Genomic DNA, 18,777 nt, shown 5'->3' on the forward strand with positions numbered 1-18,777 from the left:
AGTGGTGCACTCAGCTTTCGTCCCCCGTAACGATCAGTGACAGAAAAGTCTTTCCGTTGGTCTCAACGCTACAACAATTCAAATGAAATGGCCTTTCTTTGAATCTTGTGGTCCGCTAAGAACATTCGTGAAACCCCTCGTGAGCACCTTTCAATATCCGAGAGTCTCGATAATTGCAGACTCACTTCCAATGCTGACCGACAACTGTAGAGCCAATTGTATAGTTGTGTTGCGGGTGTCGGAAAGAATAATGGCATCCGGACGATTCAGCATGTCTGGAGCAGTGGCTGTGACAGGACGTCCCGAGAGTGGCTGATCATGGAGCTCTGTTTCTGCATTTCCTGAGGCTGTAACCTTCTACACCCATCGCCCAACTGTACTATCAACTGTAGCATCGCCATACACTTCCCACAAACGATTATGGGTGTTCACCACGCTTTCTTTTTCTACACAAGATAATTCAAAAACAGCACGCTGCTTGTAACTTGAGTCGTATCTAGACGCCATTTTGACGCTGTACTACCGCTCTGCCATCTGCCAGAACGGTTCGAAACTTCACAGGTACACAGAACAAACATCAATTGTGAAGCACCAGCAAAGGCGTTTGTCTATGTACACTACTGGCCATCAAAATTGCTACACCAAGAAGAAATGCAGATGATAAACGGGTATTCATTGGACAAATATATTATACTAGAACTGACATGTGATTACATCTTCACGCAATTTGGGTGCATAGATCCTGAGAAATCAGTACCCACAACAACCACCTCTGGCCGTAATAACGGCCTTGATAAGCCTGGGCATTGAGTCAAACAGAGCTTGGGTGGCGTGTACAGGTACAGCTGCCCATGCATCTTCAACACGATACCACAGTTCATCAAGAGTAGTGACTGGCGTATTGTGACGAGCCAGTTGTTCGGCCACCATTGACCAGACCTTTTCAGTTGGTGAGAGATCTGGAGAATGTGCTGGCCAGGGCAGCAGTCGAACATTTTCTGTATCCAGAAAGGCCCGTACAGGACCTGCAACATGCGGTCGTGCATTATCCTGCTGAAATTTAGGGTTTTACAGGGATCGAATGAAGGGTAGAGCCACGGGTCGTAACACATCTGAAATGTAACGTCCACTGTTCAAAGTGCCGTCAAAGCGAACAAGAGGTGACCGAGACGTGTAACCAATGGCACCCCATACCATCACGCCGGGTGATACGCCAGTATGGCGATGACGAATACATGCTTCCAATGTGCGTTCACCGCGATGTCGGGAAACACGGATGCGACTAGCATGATGCTGTAAACAGAACCTGGATTCATCCGAAAAGATGACGTTTTGCCAGCACCCAGGTTCGTCGTCGAGTACACCATCGCAGGCTCTCCTGTCTGTGATGCAGCGTCAAGGGTAACCGCAGCGATGGTCTCCGAGCTGATAGTCCATGCAGCTGCAAACGTCGTCGAACTGTTCGTGCAGATGGTTGTTGTCTTGCAAACGTCCTCATCTGTTGACTCAGGGATCGAGACGTGGCTGCACGATCCGTTACAGCCACGCGGATAAGATGCCTGTCATCTCGACTGCTAGTGATACGAGGTATTTGGGATCCAGCACGGCGTTCCGTATTACCTTCCTGAACCCACCGATTCCATATTCTGCTAACAGTCACGGGATCTCGACCAACGCGAGCAGCAATGTCGCGATACGATAAACCGCAATCGCGATAGGCTACAATCCGACCTTCATCAAAGTCGGAAACATGATGGTACGCATTTCTACTCCTTACACGAGGCATCACAACAACGTTTCACCAGGCAACGCCGGTCTACTGCTGTTTGTGTATGAGAAATCGTTTGGTAACTTTCCTCATGTCAGCACGTTATAGGTGTCACCACCGGCGCCAACCTTGTGTGAATGCTCTGAAAAGCTAATCATTTGCATATCACAGCATCTTCTTCGTGTCGGTTAAATTTCGCGTCTGTAGCACCTCATCTTCGTGGTGTAGCAATTGTAATGGCGAGTAGTGTATATTAATGGCTTTTTTTTTAATGTGGGGCATTACTTATTGAACGACCCTTGTAGTTGAATAAATGTCACCCTGCATTTGAAAGCAAGCACGGAGAAAAGTGAACTTCAACCACAACTTAAGTAACCCGTGTTTGGTGATTATCCTACACAGTAATAACGTGTTGCAGAATCGTTGAGCCTGTCGTTGCGCTGGTTAGGCAACGCCGGCCGGCAGAAGGAGAATACACACCCTTGAAGAAGAGCAGGCCCTCCCTGGAGGTGAAGCCGATGATGAGCGGCCGCTGGCGGAAGGCGCCGCTGCGCAGCAGGTCGGCCGGCTCCCTGGTGATCAGCGCCCCCGGGCTGCCAGCCGCCTCCAGCACCGGCACGAACGGGAACTGCTCCAGCATGTCCACGTCCTGCACACAGGGCCCTGTGGCACAGTCCCTCCACGTCTCTCTACCCCCTAGCGGAACAAAGTCAATACTGGTGACACGCTAAAACTGGCAGCCGAGGCATAGTATATCGAGTATAGTACTGTACGGAACATGTATCAGCCTGGTAAAGTAATGATATGTGAGGCGGCCCCTGAAGCACTTGGGGAGAACACAATATTGGGGAAATCTGTCACGCAGGAGGATCGTACAAACATACCGCCGTTTGAGTCTCGTACAGATTCCCGTATGGAGAACATAGTGAGACACCCCTGGGGTTGTGAAGCAGCTGAATGGGTTGAAAGTAAATAAATCGCCAGGTCCTGATGGGATTCCAATTCGGTTTTACAGAGAGTATTGCATTGGCTCCTTACTTAGTTTGCATTTATCGCGAATCTCTTGCCCAACGTAAAGTCCCGAACGACTGGAAAAAAGCGCAGGTGGCGCCTGTATATAAGAAGCGTAGAAGGACGGATCCTCAAAATTACATACCAATATCCTTAACATCGGTTTGTTGCAGGGTTCTTTAACATATTCTCAGTTCGAATATAATGAATTTCCTTAAGACAGAGAAGTACTGTCTCTGCATTAGCACAGCTTTAGAAAGCATCGCTCCTGCGAAAAGCAACTCGCCCTCTTTTCACATGATATCTTGCGAACCATGGATGAAGGGTACCAGAAGGATGCCATATTCCTTGACTTCCGGAAAGCGTTTGACTCGGTGCCCCATTGCAGACTCCTAACTAAGGTACGAGCATATGGGATTGGTTCCCAAGTATGTGAGTGGCTCGAAGACTTCTTAAGTAATAGAACCCAGTACGTTGTACTCGATGGTGAGTGTTCATCGGAGGTGAGGGTATCATCTGGAGTGCCCCAGGGAAGTGTGGTAGGTCCGCTGTTGTTTTCTGTCTACATAAATGATATTTTGGATAGGGTGGATAGCAATGTGCGGCTGTTTGCTGATGATGCTGTGGTGTACGGGAAGGTGTCGTCATTGAGTGACTGTAGGAGGATACAAGATTACTTGGACAGGGTTTGTGATTGGTGTAAAGAATGTCAGCTAACTCTAAATATACTGTAGATAAATGTAAATTAATGTAGATGAATAGGAAAAAGAATCCCATAATGTTTGAATACTCCATTAGTAGTGTAGCGCTTGACACAGTCACGTTGATTAAATATTTGGGCGTACATTGCAGAGCGATATGAAGTGGGACAAGCATGTAATGGCAGTTGTGGGGAAGGCGGATAGTCGTCTTCGGTTCATTGGTAGAATTTTGGGAATATGTGGTTCATCTGTAAAGGAGACCGCTTATAAAACACTAATACGACCTATTCTTGAGTACTGCTCGAGCGTTTGGAATCCCTATCAGGTCGGATTGAGGGAGGACATAGAAGCAATTCAGAGGCGGGCTGCTAGATTTGTTACTGGTAGGTTTGATCACCACGCGACTGTTACGGAAATGCTTCAGGAACTCGGGTGGGAGTCTCTAGAGGAAAGGAGGCGTTCTTTTCGTGAATCGCTACTGAGGAAAGTTAGAGAACCAGCATTTGAGGCTGACTGCAGTACAATTTTACTGCCGCCAACTTACATTTCGCGGAAAGACCACAAAGATAAGATAAGAGAGATTAGGGCTCGTACAGAGCCATATAGGCAGTCATTTTTCCCTCGTTCTGTTTGGGCATGGAACAGGGAGAGAAGATGCTAGTTGTGGTACGAGGTACCCTCCGCCACGCACCGTATGGTGGATTGCGGAGTATGTATGTAGATGTAGATGTAGAAAAGAGAGGCGATATCCGTGAAGGAATGAGGAAGCAGAGAAACTGGTGAAGATGAAAAACGAGACCTGTAAAATGGCTGAGCACTCGGCTTGATGATGTCCTATAATATACAGGGCCAAAATGAAAGAAGCCCAAAGGGCCATCACTAAAGTTAAAATTGAGGCATGGCAGAAAGTGGCAGACGCTATACACTAACGTAAAAAAATCAGAGCACCAAGAACGAGTTGTGCAACATAAACGAAAGTCTGTAGACGTGTTTCTGCATCTGAAACATGATGCCTATTGAAATTTCGCGCCAGTCGCGTAAGAGAGGCGCTAGTAGTGCCAATATGAGGATGCAAATCTGGATTGCTATAAACACGAGAGTGAGTCAAATGAAAACCTTAAATATTTTTTTAAATATCATTTATTGTGCAGAAGTGGTACAAAGATGTATCATTTTTCAACATAATCTCCCCCACGCTCAATGCAAGTCCTCCAGCGCTTACAAAGTGCATAAATTCCTTTAGAAAAAAATTCTTTTCGTAGTCCGCGAAACCAGTCATGCACCGCGCGGCGTACTTCTTCATCAGAACGGAACTTCTTTCCTCCCGTTGCGTCTTTGAGTGGTCCAAACATATGGATATCACTTGGGGCAAGGTCTGGCGAGTATGGTGGACGAGGAAGGCACTCAAAATGGAGGTCAGTAATCGTTGCAACTGTTGTACGGGCAGTGTGGGGCCTTGCATTGTCATGTTGCAAAAGGACACCTGCTGACAGCAATCCACGTCGCTTTGATTTGATTGCAGACCGTAGATGATTTTTTAGGAGATCTGTGTATGATACACTGGTGACAGCCGTCCCTCTAGGCATGAAACGCTCCAAAATGACGCCTTTTTCGCCCCAAAAGAGAGTCAGCATAACCTTCCCTGCTGATAGTTCTGTGCGAAACTTCTTTGGTTTTGGTGACGAGGAATGGCGCCATTCCTTGCTCACTCTCTTCGTTTCCGGCTGGTGGAAGTGAACCCAGGTTTCGTCCACAGTAACGATTCTTCCAAGGAAGCCATCACCTTCTCGTTCAAAGCGCCGAAGAAGTTCCTCACAAGCATGAACACATCGTTCTCTCATTTCAGGAGTCAGCTGCCGTGGCACCCATCTTGCAGACACTTCGTGAAACTGGAGCACATCATGCACAATGTGGTGTGCTGACCCGTGACTTATCTGTAAACATGCTGCAATGTCATTCAGTGTCACTAGGCGGTTTTCCTTCACTATGGCTTCAACTGCTTCAATGTACTGTGGAGTCACAACTCGTTGAGCCTGACCTGGACGAGGAGCATCTTCCACTGAAGTCACACCATTTGCGAACTTCCTACTGCATTCGTAGACTTGCTGCTGTGACAAACATGCATCACCGTACTGAACCTTCATTCGTCGATGAATTTCAATAGGTTTTACACGATCACTACGCAAAAACCGAATAACAGAACGCTGTTCTTCCCTGGTGCAAGTCGCAAAGTGGGGCGGGTATCTTTATACTGATACTGCGACGGAATGTGTGCATCTGCACTATGCTGCCACCTACAAGCCATTCTGCACGCTGTTTGTAGCACGATTACCAAATTACACGACAACGGCGCGAAATTTCGATTTGTTATTACAAATTTAAGTTTTTCATTTGACTCACCCTCGTACGTAACAGTCGTCAGCATAAGTTGCCTTTGAGATTGGACGTGGTGAGTTCATGTTGGTCAAGAATGCCTATAATGCGACGCAGACGCCATTATCTGCACCTCACAGAGCTCGAACGACGTCGTGCGAAACGGCTACGAGAAGCTGGATGATCCTTCTGCGATGCTGCAGAAATGCTTGGCACGATTGTAGCCACTGTTGGCAGCGGTGGTCACGAGAATGTACGATCGTAAGAAGACCGGGCAAGTGGCACTACCAAGGGGGAAGACTGTCATGTTCGGTGTATGCCTCTGGCGCATCAGCAATTTGAGCAACAATTTGTACCACAGCGACGCTAACAATTATTACAAATCGGTTACTTCATGGACAGCTCCGACCAGACGCCCTGTTACGTGCATTCCACAGACTCCAAACCATCACCATGTGCAACTTCAGTGGCGTCAAGCGACAGCCCATTGGAGGGCAGAATTGACGTCTGTTTTTTTTCTGATGAAAGCTGGGCCTGCAACCAGTCTGTCTGCACGGTAGACACACTGTAGTGACACCTAGAGTTACGGTCTGGGGTGTGATTTTGTATGACAGCAGAAGCGTTCACTGTAAATTTGTACGTCAGTCTAGTGATTCGACCTGTTGAGCTGCCATTCATGAACAGCATCCCAGGGGGTGTTTTCCAGCAGGATAACTTTCGCCCACATACCGCTGTTGTAACCCAACATGCCCTAAATGGTGTCGACATGTTGCCTCGGCCTGCTCCATCATCAGATCTGTCTCCAGTCGAGCAAGTATGGGACATCATCGGAAGAAAAGTCCAACGTCAACTGTATTGACCGACTAAGCCCAACAGGCATTTAACTCCACCCCACAAACTGACATGCGGCACCTGTACAATAAAGTACTTGCACGTTTGAATGCTTGCATTCAACTGTATGACTGTTACGCTGGTTACTGTACCAGCGTTTCACATTTTCAATGGCCTATCTCGCGCTTCCATTAACTTATGAACTTGCGATGTTAATCACTTAAATATGTTTGCTATAAAAAATGTCTCCTCAAAAAATCATTACTGTACATTAATTATTTTAGGGTGTCTCGATTTTTTCCGTCATTCTAGAAGAAAACTTTGGTGGTGCTAGAGCAAGCAAACTGTCGAAAACACTGAAGACAAAAACAAGGACAGTAGTGGGATTGCTCTAATGAGCATCGAGGGGTGGGTAAAGTATTACCAAGCCCTGCTCATGGAGAAGAGAAAGGTATTTATACAAGGAATGTTAATTTTGGCGGAAGTAGACCGAAAATCCGCGTGCACGACGTACAAAATAATTTAGCTGCCCTTACCAATCTCGATTTATGCAACTCGCAATGTATTACTGGTCTTCAAAACCAAGCGCGAGAATTTCATATTATTTCACCCTCGCTACGCGAAAACTATGTCTTACAAAAAAAAAAAAAAAAAAAAAAAATGAAAAGGACATTCTTCTACGGCATTTAATGTAGTTAAATTTTGTACTGCGATACGTTTTCGCTAGAGGCCGTAGTTTTCGAGTTATTCAAGAAAAACGTGTAAAAGTGACCTTTAGACACACCTCCGCTACCTCACTCAGCCACGACCGGTCAGGATTTCTAGTGTGTATGCGACAGCACGGAGGATTTCCCACATTCGGCCATTTTTGGTCTTCACTGATTGGCCGTATTACGCCGCCGGCTTAGTTAACCAATTACACGTTGTAAAACTGTCTTTTGTGTAAATTTTAACTAACAATTTTGTGAATTTTAACAGCATAAAATAAACAATTACATCACTGTATTCGTCAGGTCTTCTGACTACGAAACTACTCTCCTCGTAAGGGTTAAGTTTGGATAGAACTGTCACGAAAGTTGTTTTCCTTTCATTAGCTTCACGGGCGCGCTGACTATGCTGGTGGCGTAATAGTTCAATCAATAGAGACCACAGAACGTCGAATGTTACGCATAGTTTGTGCAGTCGGAAACTTTTGTAGATTGGTAGGAGGGAGTGCCACGAACAACATGCCGGAAATCTTGATTGGTGAGGGATGAGTGTGGGGGTGGAGGTGTAGGTTTTTCTTGAATAACTCACAAACTGTCGCCTCCAGTGGAAACGTATGCCAGTACAAAATTTAACTACATTAAATTTCCTACAAAAAGATTCTGTTCATTTTTTCTGTAGGACTAGTAGTTATATAGTGTAGCGAGCGAGAGAATATGAAACGCTCATGCATTGTTTTTGAAGGCCTGGTATAACATTGTGGATTGCATTAAACGACATCGCTAGGGGCAGCTAAATCACCCTGCGTAACATCGCAAGAAATTTGTAAAACTGTGAAGCCTATGACAAGTGGGAAACATCTGGGTTCGGGTGGAGTAAACTTAGAATTAATAAAGCCAGGTCCTATAGTTTTGTGTGATATCTAGGTACAATTGTATAATAAGTTGTAAGGGGACCAGGAACCTAAAGAATGGAAGAGGTCTGTTACTGCTTCGTTCTACAAAAACAGGAATAGGCAGGACTGTGGAAATTACCGGGTCCTAAGTGTGATACCATCACTACCACTATTATACGAGACAACGTTAAAAGAAAGAATACAGATGGAGGCTACAATACGTGAAGAACAGAATGATTTTAGGTGAGGATGCTTATGTACTGATGGACTATTCACATTACGGAAGCTAACAGGGGAGAGAGATGTCAAAGGGACAGAGACCTATTTAACCTCCGTGGATTTGCAGAGGGCCTGTGATATGGTGCCACAAAACAGTCTGTGGACAATTAGTATGAAGAATAGTGGCGTGTCAACTATTCTCAGCAGAGCAGTTAATAGTTCTATACGGACTGTGTGAGTGCCGTCGAAGTAGGAAATTCAGTGTCACCGGAATTCACTATTATAAAAGGGATACGCCAAGGGTGTTTTACAGCACCGGCGCTATTTAAAATCCACGGGAGTCCCTCTGTGGGACGAAATCCTATACACACTTCTCTTCGCTGATGCCAACGTCGTCATAGCAGGACACGAGGATGGTGCTGAGTACGTGCTGCGGAAGTTGAAAGAGGAGTTTGAAAGCTGGGACCTCACAATTAGCTTGATAAGAACCGAATATCAGAAGGTTGGCGACAATGTCTTAGATGATTTGGAGATGGAGCCAGTAAGATCAGTGGATTTAAGTCTTAAGTTTATGAGGGTTACGATATCATGAAACGGAAAAAATGAAGATGACGTAAGTTATAAAACAGAGCAGGACAAGAGGCCCTTACGACAAGGTGGTCGTTTGGAATAACAAAGTAACACAAAAGGGCTAAACAGGTGATATACTCTTCAGCTGTTGATAACACCTCTACGTACGGAGCAAAAACGCGGGTAATAAACAAGTGCCAGAGAAGGAAGTTGCCTGAGCTAGAGATGGACTTTGGCGGCAAAGTTGCGGTATCTCTAAGCTGGACTGTGTACCAAACATCATCATAAAACAATATATACGAAGAACAGAATGGTTTCAGATCAGGGCGCTTATGTATTGATGGAATATTCACATTACGGAGTCTGTAACCTGGTGACAGGACAATCTTCAGATTTGAGGTTGTTCTGGACACGAATTTTGCATTGTGCAAATCTCGTAACAAAGTACTGGTTACGAAACAGATAGTTACGTCAGCGAGATTAAGTAGTGGGAGGAATCCTAGTTAGATTTGAGATTTGTTACTTATATTGAAAATTATTAAAATGAGTGAAGGCAACAATTGCCAAAATTTGGTAGATTTGGATACGAAACAATCGGTCGAACAGTGGGAAACGCGCACCGCGGCACCCATTGTTCAGGGGCAGGCGGCTAGCATGAAAGACGCGACCGCCGAAACGCAACAAAGAGCAGAAATGGAATTCCAAACTTTAGAAAATGTTTCGGAATCGGAAGTGAAAAACAAATATGAATCCCTGGATGACGAATGCGGGGGGACATTTAAAGAGGAAGCCGCTACTGAAGTAAAACCGGTAGTTTCCGAGAATTTAACTGATTTATTGAATGTTTTGATTAACGAAATCAAGAGTCAATCGGCAGAAATTAAAGCTCTGTCTGCCAAGCAAGAAGCTCAGGCTGCCAAGCAAGAAGCTCAGGCTGCCAAGCAAGAAGCTCAGGCTGCTAAGCAAGAAGATCAGGCTGCCAAGCAAGAAGCTCAGGCTGCCAAGCAAGAAGCTCAGGCCTGCAAGCAAGAAGATCAGGCTGCCAAGCAAGAAGCTCAGGCTGCCAAGCAAGAAGTTCAGGCTGCCAAGCGAGAAGCTCAGGCTGCCAAGCAAGAAGCTCAGTTTGAAAAAATTGAACGAAAGCTAGACGATCAGAACAAAGCTATTAATGTTGTTAACAACAATGTTGGAGTTGTTAACACAAAAGTTGATAAAATCAAAGAAGATATTGTTGTGATTAATACCGAAATCGGTAATCTTAAACAGGAAATGATAGGCGTTCAGGCGGAAATTGCGAGCATAAATACTCGTTTTGATTCCGAAATTAGCAGAATCGAGAAAAGTGTAGGAGACGCAGTTGCTCCGATCATCGAGAATAAGGTGACGGAACAAATTCAATTAGTGAGAAAAGAGGATCAACAGAATGTGGAAACTTTAAAGGCTTTAGTATCCGAAGTAGATACCAAAGTGAGGAAGCAGGCTAATACCTGCGAAGAGAAAAAGAGGGAAGTGTAAACGCTTACGACAACCACTTGCCAAGTAATTACGAGAGTTTCGGAATTAGAAGAGAAACTTGACGAAAAACAGAGCTATGTGCCAATCTGTGCACATAGTTCGGAATTGTTGACGAAAGAGGAGCGGTTCGACCCCTTGAAAAAAGGCGGTATACACGCGACGGATTTCATTAAAAATTGTGAAAGAGTTTTACCCAGATCATGGACTAATGAGAGAAAAATTAATGCGGTTATTGATGTGTTGGCTGGTGATGCCAGGCGTTGGGGCTTAAACCTCAACATTACGAACCTGACTTTTGACGAGTTAAAAAATTTGTTTCTGGCTGAATACTGGTCAGAGCAAAAACAGCAAAGTGTCTGGCGCGAATTTGTCGTATCGAGGCCTTTCGATGCGAATTCGCGCGGCTCGATGAAGGAGTTTTGTGAGGGCTGGATCCGCAAGTTGGAATATTTGCGTGATCGCCGCACGGAAACCGAAATAGTTTGGGAACTCTGCAAGAAGCTTCCAGATGATACAAAACGCTACGTAGGAAGCAATTACAGGACAATCAATGATTTCCTGGAAAGAGTTGAGGACGAGGACAATTGGCGCAATAATCGCGATACTGGTAGAGGCCGTGGTAACAACAGCAACCACAACAATCATAACTACGGGAATAATGCATACCGCAATCTTGGCAGCAATAACAATAGTGGTTCGGGCCGTAATGACAATCGATACAATGCAAATAATAACAGGAATGACGGAAACCAGTATCATAGTAGCGTGATACGGGCTTCGCAGAATATTAATAACGCCAGAGGGTGTGATCAGCCGCCTCAGCAGCATCCGGGGAGCGTATCTGCTAGGACGAGACAGGGAAACCATTAGCCGCGCCGGTGAGGGGCCGACCGGGCGTGGAGAAATTTTGGCGGCCCAATAACAGTAGAAAACCGAGGTGTCGTCGTTATGAGAATTCCGTATGGAATAATCAACGGCGGGAGAGTGTTAAGAGATAGGAGTGCGCACACAAGTAGTAGATCAGCTGTAGACACGGCAGTAGAAAATGCATTCACTGTCAGTGAGAACAATTTAAGTAGTGTTCCGGAAATCGATTATAAGGTGCCAGCTGTAATACCCACAGCGGAACTGGAGATTGAGTTTAAGAATGATTCGCAAGTGTTGAGAGAAGATCAGATGTCGGATAAAACGTCCGTCATCGAGCGAGGGGATGCAGAGAGGGATGAGGTCTGGTTAAGGCAGTTCGGTCGCTTATACGACGAACTGAGAGATTATAGGGGCCTGTATGGGAGAAGTGTTTATGGGGAGCGCGGGCAGGATTTGCCGCGTTTCGTCCCACAGGAAGATAGTATTTGTGAAGTGATAGAAAGTTCTGGCCCTAACCGGCAGACTTTACTAGAAATAGTTGATGTTAATGGGGAGCACGAGCAAGATTCGTCGTGTTTCGTCCCGCAGGAGTTGGATTTTGAAGTAGTAACGGAAAGTTCTGGCCCTAACCGGCAGACTTTACCGAAAGTTATAGTGGTAGAAGTAGCCGACCCATCCGACGCAAAACTCCAGTTTAAACATTGCGAAAGTATTGAGGAGAAAGATTACGAGAATTTTAGTGATAGCCGGACACGATTGGTAGAAAAGCATGTGGATTACAGCGTGTATGAGGTTAGAGCTGACATTTTACGGTCAGACGATGGCAGTGTGGATTGCGCAGATCCAGAGGAAGTAATTGCAGATACTACTGGGCACATTCCTCCAGGTAGATTGGCAGATGAGATCGATCTGACCAAAGAGGAATCAACGAAGGTGACAATTAGTGAATCGATAGCAAAGCAACACTCACTAGTTGACGAGTTACAGGATAAGGTTTCGGTATTGGAGGCGAAGCTACAGACTAAGCCTCAGGACAAACGTGTTGAAATTAAAACTGTATGTGAACAGAGGCTGAAAAAGCCGCCAGATAAGCCGGATTTAAGATCAAAGCCGGATGGTTTTTTCTGGAGTGACCTGGATGTAGACGAGGATTTACTGTGGGAAAATAAAGAAACAGACGAGGACAAGTGTAGACAGATAGTAGTGTCTGTTAATATGCACTGCCTACAACTAAACGTGTTGACTGACACCGGTGCAGAATTGAGTGCTGTATCTGGGAAAATATTTGAGTTACTGAGACAGACCTGGTATCGTAGTTATGCCAGTAACAGGAGTGAAAATTATCGGTGCTACTGGGAAGGCCAGTAAACCGGTCACAAAACAGATTTTTGTCAACTTCGAGATATGTGGGGCACGATTTGAACAAGAGTTTGTCGTCGTGCCAGACTTAACTACAGAAGTAATTATCGGGTTAGATTGGCTATTAAAGTACCGTGCGGTGATTAATTGCGAAAGCAAAACTTTGACATGTACGTCACAACATAAAACAATAGTAGTTAGCTTTGACGAGGCAGGAGACGGTGTGCATAGGCAATACCAGCCTATACACATTGTTAACTGGCCGGATGGTATTGATGTAGGTATGAATTTGAACTACTGCAATGTGAGGAATCTCGGCATTGACAATAGTGTAGAAAGTGAATTGGAAAGTATTGTAGACGGTGTGTCAAACGTAACACACGAACAAAGACGAGGCCTGTATGAACTGATAATGAGGAATAAGAGTGTGTTTTCAGACAAACCGGGACTCGTGTAGCGCCGGAAATGCATATCCTCCTATTTCCATCTATTGTACTGTAAGTTTTTTCCTTATTTTGTTACCTGAATATATGACATTTCTGTGCCTTTATATATTGTAATTGTTTTACTATATATATATATATATATATATATATATATATATATATATATATATATATATATATATATATATATATACTCCTGGAAATGGAAAAAAGAACACATTGACACCGGTGTGTCAGACCCACCATACTTGCTCCGGACACTGCGAGAGGGCTGTACAAGCAATGATCACACGCACGGCACAGCGGACACACCAGGAACCGCGGTGTTGGCCGTCGAATGGCGCTAGCTGCGCAGCATTTGTGCACCGCCGCCGTCAGTGTCAGCCAGTTTGCCGTGGCATACGGAGCTCCATCGCAGTCTTTAACACTGGTAGCATGCCGCGACAGCATGGACGTGAACCGTATGTGCAGTTGACGGACTTTGAGTGAGGGCGTATAGTGGGCATGCGGGAGGCCGGGTGGACGTACCGCCGAATTGCTCAACACGTGGGGCGTGAGGTCTCCACAGTACATCGATGTTGTCGCCAGTGGTCGGCGGAAGGTGCACGTGCCCGTCGACCTGGGACCGGACCGCAGCGACGCACGGATGCACGCCAAGACCGTAGGATCCTACGCAGTGCCGTAGGGGACCGCACCACCACTTCCCAGCAAATTAGGGACACTGTTGCTCCTGGGGTATCGGCGAGGACCATTCGCAACCGTCTCCATGAAGCTGGGCTACGGTCCCGCACACCGTTAGACCGTCTTCCGCTCACGCCCCAACATCGTGCAGCCCGCCTCCAGTGGTGTCGCGACAGGCGTGAATGGAGGGACGAATGGAGACGTGTCGTCTTCAGCGATGAGAGTCGCTTCTGCCTTGGTGCCAATGATGGTCGTATGCGTGTTTGGCGCCGTGCAGGTGAGCGCCACAATCAGGACTGCATACGACCGAGGCACACAGGGCCAACACCCGGCATCATGGTGTGGGGAGCGATCTCCTACACTGGCCGTACACCACTGGTGATCGTCGAGGGGACACGGAATAGTGCACGGTACATCCAAACCGTCATCGAACCCATCGTTCTACCATTCCTAGACCGGCAAGGGAACTTGCTGTTCCAACAGGACAATGCACGTCCGCATGTATCCCGTGCCACCCAACGTGCTCTAGAAGGTGTAAGTCAACTACCCTGGCCAGCAAGATCTCCGGATCTGTCCCCCATTGAGCATGTTTGGGACTGGATGAAGCGTCGTCTCACGCGGTCTGCACGTCCAGCACGAACGCTGGTCCAACTGAGGCGCCAGGTGGAAATGGCATGGCAAGCCGTTCCACAGGACTACATCCAGCATCTCTACGATCGTCTCCATGGGAGAATAGCAGCCTGCATTGCTGCGAAAGGTGGATATACACTGTACTAGTGCCGACATTGTGCATGCTCTGTTGCCTGTGTCTATGTGCCTGTGGTTCTGACAGTGTGATCATGTGATGTATCTGACCCCAGGAATGTGTCAATAAAGTTTCCCCTTCCTGGGACAATGAATTCACGGTGTTCTTATTTCAATTTCCAGGAGTATATATATATATATATATATATATATATATATATATATATATATATATATACTCCTGGAAATGGAAAAAAGAACACATTGACACCGGTGTGTCAGACCCACCATACTTGCTCCGGACACTGCGAGAGGGCTGTACAAGCAATGATCACACGCACGGCACAGCGGACACACCAGGAACCGCGGTGTTGGCCGTCGAATGGCGCTAGCTGCGCAGCATTTGTGCACCGCCGCCGTCAGTGTCAGCCAGTTTGCCGTGGCATACGGAGCTCCATCGCAGTCTTTAACACTGGTAGCATGCCGCGACAGCGTGGACGTGAACCGTATGTGCAGTTGACGGACTTTGAGCGAGGGCGTATAGTGGGCATGCGGGAGGCCGGGTGGACGTACCGCCGAATTGCTCAACACGTGGGGCGTGAGGTCTCCACAGTACATCGATGTTGTCGCCAGTGGTCGGCGGAAGGTGCACGTGCCCGTCGACCTGGGACCGGACCGCAGCGACGCACGGATGCACGCCAAGACCGTAGGATCCTACGCAGTGCCGTAGGGGACCGCACCGCCACTTCCCAGCAAATTAGGGACACTGTTGCTCCTGGGGTATCGGCGAGGACCATTCGCTACCGTCTCCATGAAGCTGGGCTACTGTCCCGCACACCGTTAGGCCGTCTTCCGCTCACGCCCCAACATCGTGCAGCCCGCCTCCAGTGGTGTCGCGACAGGCGTGAATGGAGGGACGAATGGAGACGTGTCGTCTTCAGCGATGAGAGTCGCTTCTGCCTTGGTGCCAATGATGGTCGTATGCGTGTTTGGCGCCGTGCAGGTGAGCGCCACAATCAGGACTGCATACGACCGAGGCACGCAGGGCCAACACCCGGCATCATGGTGTGGGGAGCGATCTCCTACACTGGCCGTACACCACTGGTGATCGTCGAGGGGACACTGAATAGTGCACGGTACATCCAAACCGTCATCGAACCCATCGTTCTACCATTCCTAGACCGGCAAGGGAACTTGCTGTTCCAACAGGACAATGCACGTCCGCATGTATGCCGTGCCACCCAACGTGCTCTAGAAGGTGTAAGTCAACTACCCTGGCCAGCAAGATCTCCGGATCTGTCCCCCATTGAGCATGTTTGGGATTGGATGAATCGTCGTCTCACGCGGTCTGCACGTCCAGCACGAACGCTGGTCCAACTGAGGCGCCAGGTGGAAATGGCATGGCAAGCCGTTCCACAGGACTACATCCAGCATCTCTACGATCGTCTCCATGGGAGAATAGCAGCCTGCATTGCTGCGAAAGGTGGATATACACTGTACTAGTGCCGACATTGTGCATGCTCTGTTGCCTGTGTCTATGTGCCTGTGGTTCTGTCAGTGTGATCATGTGATGTATCTGACCCCAGGAATGTGTCAATAAAGTTTCCCCTTCCTGGGACAATGAATTCACGGTGTTCTTATTTCAATTTCCAGGAGTATATATATATATATATATATATATATATATATATATATATATATATATATATATATATATATATGCATTTATGTCGATGTATAATTGATTTGTTTCGTAAATATGATTTGTATTTTTACGCTGGGTCTTGCCTAGGGAAATCTGCTATCGAACGATTACATCGATAGGTCGTGTGAAGAATCAAAGTGTGTAGGATCTTTGGTAGTGGGAACTCTGCCGCGTGGAGCGCGGGCAGAGGGGGAGTCTGGCTGGAGTAGCGAGTGGAGCAGGTTTGTTGTGTGACACTCCCGCGAGTTGCCGCGCTTTCGGGGTTTAGCAGCATGTAATTGCGCTCGACTTGCGATGATAATTTCTGACATGGTGTCGCGGACGGGAAGCATTAGCTGGCGCACATCAAGAGCCCGTTTCGCCTGGTGACCGTGTCGAGAAGAAGGCGCGCCAGCATCCAGCTTCTGCAACAGCGACGGCCGACAATGAGTGACTGTCGCCACCTCCTCGATCGACGGCTTCAAACCTTCAATCAACCAACAAGGAAGACTAAAAGCACGTAAAGTTTCAGAACTGTATGGCAGACCTCAGCTTTTCAAATTGTTCCATTTGCCTCGCAAAATTACAGCAACTTAGCATGAACCTTTGTTGCTCATTGTCCCAATTGCATTGCCAAGCAGGGTCCCTTCCTTTTCCGAAATGAACCCGAGTGTCGTTGAAATTCAAACGCCAGCATTAAAATAATATAATTAGATTTCACTGCTTTAATTTCAAAGTTCAGTTAAAGTATTCATAGCTGGCTACAATATTTAGATTACACGAGCACAAATTAAGAGTGCGAGTTATGTTAGCATATTTTAGCTTTCCTGTGACTGCAGCTCAGCTTGGTACGTACTAAATTTTACTATTGTTAATTGTTCAGAATCATTTAATTCAAGTTCAAAGTTAAATCTCTTGTTTCTAAATTGCGTAGAGTCAAGTTGCTTTTGAAATGATTGTTGAGGTAGTCCAAGACTAACCGTATTTTACTGGATCTCGATGTGCTTCAGAAAGAAAGCTCACTATTAACTTCAGTCACTAAATTAACTTTCGATTTTCCGGTTTTATTAATTCTTTTGCTAAATTAAGTCAGAGTGTAGCGAAATTTATTACTTCTGACAAACTTTCAGTTTTCACACTACACGTGTCAACCTTCAGTTGCCACACTTCTAGTGCTAATTATATGTGTAATAACCTTTCTTTTTCAGTTACTATAGTAATTGTCCTTAGGACTGGCGACCGTGATTTCCCCCAAATCTCAAATATCTAATTACCGCTAGTTAATTGTTAACGTAACGGGCGCACATTTACTTTCTTGATTAACTTTACCCCTTTTCAAAATTAATTTCCACCAGTTTCATTTGAATTTTTCCTTTCATTAAGATGTAACCCTTTCCTCCCTCTTTACCGACAGATTAACTTCGGTGACGATTGCTTTCCCAAATTTCCATTAGGTACACGCGGTTTAATTTTTCACTGTCACTAAGGTCGATAAGTGAGTGGGAGGTTACAACTCCAACAGAAAAAAGAACTGTCAGAGGGGCAGAGACCAATTTAGTCTGCGAGGATTTGTAGAAGGCCTATGATATGGTGCCACAGTCTGTGGTATGCCGATGAATAAAAAATCGACATGATAGAGATGAAACGTCTGAAAGTGTATGGATATCCAGAAACGATGAACGACTGCCGATGGCCAAACAGAGAGATTGATAGTAACCCCAGCGCAAAGAAGAAACGTGGACGACCTTGGAGGAGCTGTAGGCGAGAGCTCCAGGACACGATGGATGCCAGAGGACTGCAAGGAGGAGACTGGCAGGATCGGAGGAAGTGGAGTACGGGAAACGAGAAATGGCGCCAGACACAGAATATTCGCAAGATGATGATGATAAAACTGTATGCCTTATTACAGTACCTGAATAATCTAAATGTACCCAAACTGACACCGTGTAAGACGCTGCTGTAGTAAAAGCTTAATTTTCAGTTCTCCCCCCCCCCCCTCCCCCCGGTTGACTAAAAATATCATTGGTACCCAACCATACTTGCTTTCGCTTATTCTCCCCTATGCCAGGCAATTCCAACTTCCTCGGCATCTGGCATTTCTTTCTACTGCTAGAGACAGAGTTGATCCTCAAATCGCAGCAGAGAATGTTAAGCACGTATCCTGATTTTCGTATCTACAAAACCTCCGATGTACAACTACAGCACAATTCATTATATGTATCTCTAAATACTGCTGGGCAAAACTTACGGAAAAAAGTAACTTTCGCATGACGTGCAACTGCCAAGTAACACATCTCGATGAAACTTGAACCATACATAGAAGGAACTACTTCATTATAATACAGAAGATAACAGACAGGAATACGTGAAAAGACGAACAGGGGTGACACTTTTATTCAAAGACAATA

The 18,777-nt window shown here is 46.2% G+C and overlaps 1 protein-coding gene across 1 annotated transcript in view; it reads right to left on the bottom strand.

Annotated features, from left to right (window-relative positions):
* Nucleotides 1-18,777, bottom strand: part of LOC126263529 (juvenile hormone esterase-like) — a 462,481-nt gene that overhangs the window by 153,955 nt on the left and 289,749 nt on the right. The window contains exon 6 of the mRNA XM_049960623.1: nt 2,249-2,417. Within this exon, the coding sequence (XP_049816580.1) occupies nt 2,249-2,417 (169 nt within the window). The remainder of the gene's footprint in view (nt 1-2,248; nt 2,418-18,777) is intronic.

Source organism: Schistocerca nitens, chromosome 6 (assembly GCF_023898315.1).
Source record: "Schistocerca nitens isolate TAMUIC-IGC-003100 chromosome 6, iqSchNite1.1, whole genome shotgun sequence".
In the NCBI taxonomy this organism is placed as follows: domain Eukaryota; kingdom Metazoa; phylum Arthropoda; class Insecta; order Orthoptera; family Acrididae; genus Schistocerca; species Schistocerca nitens.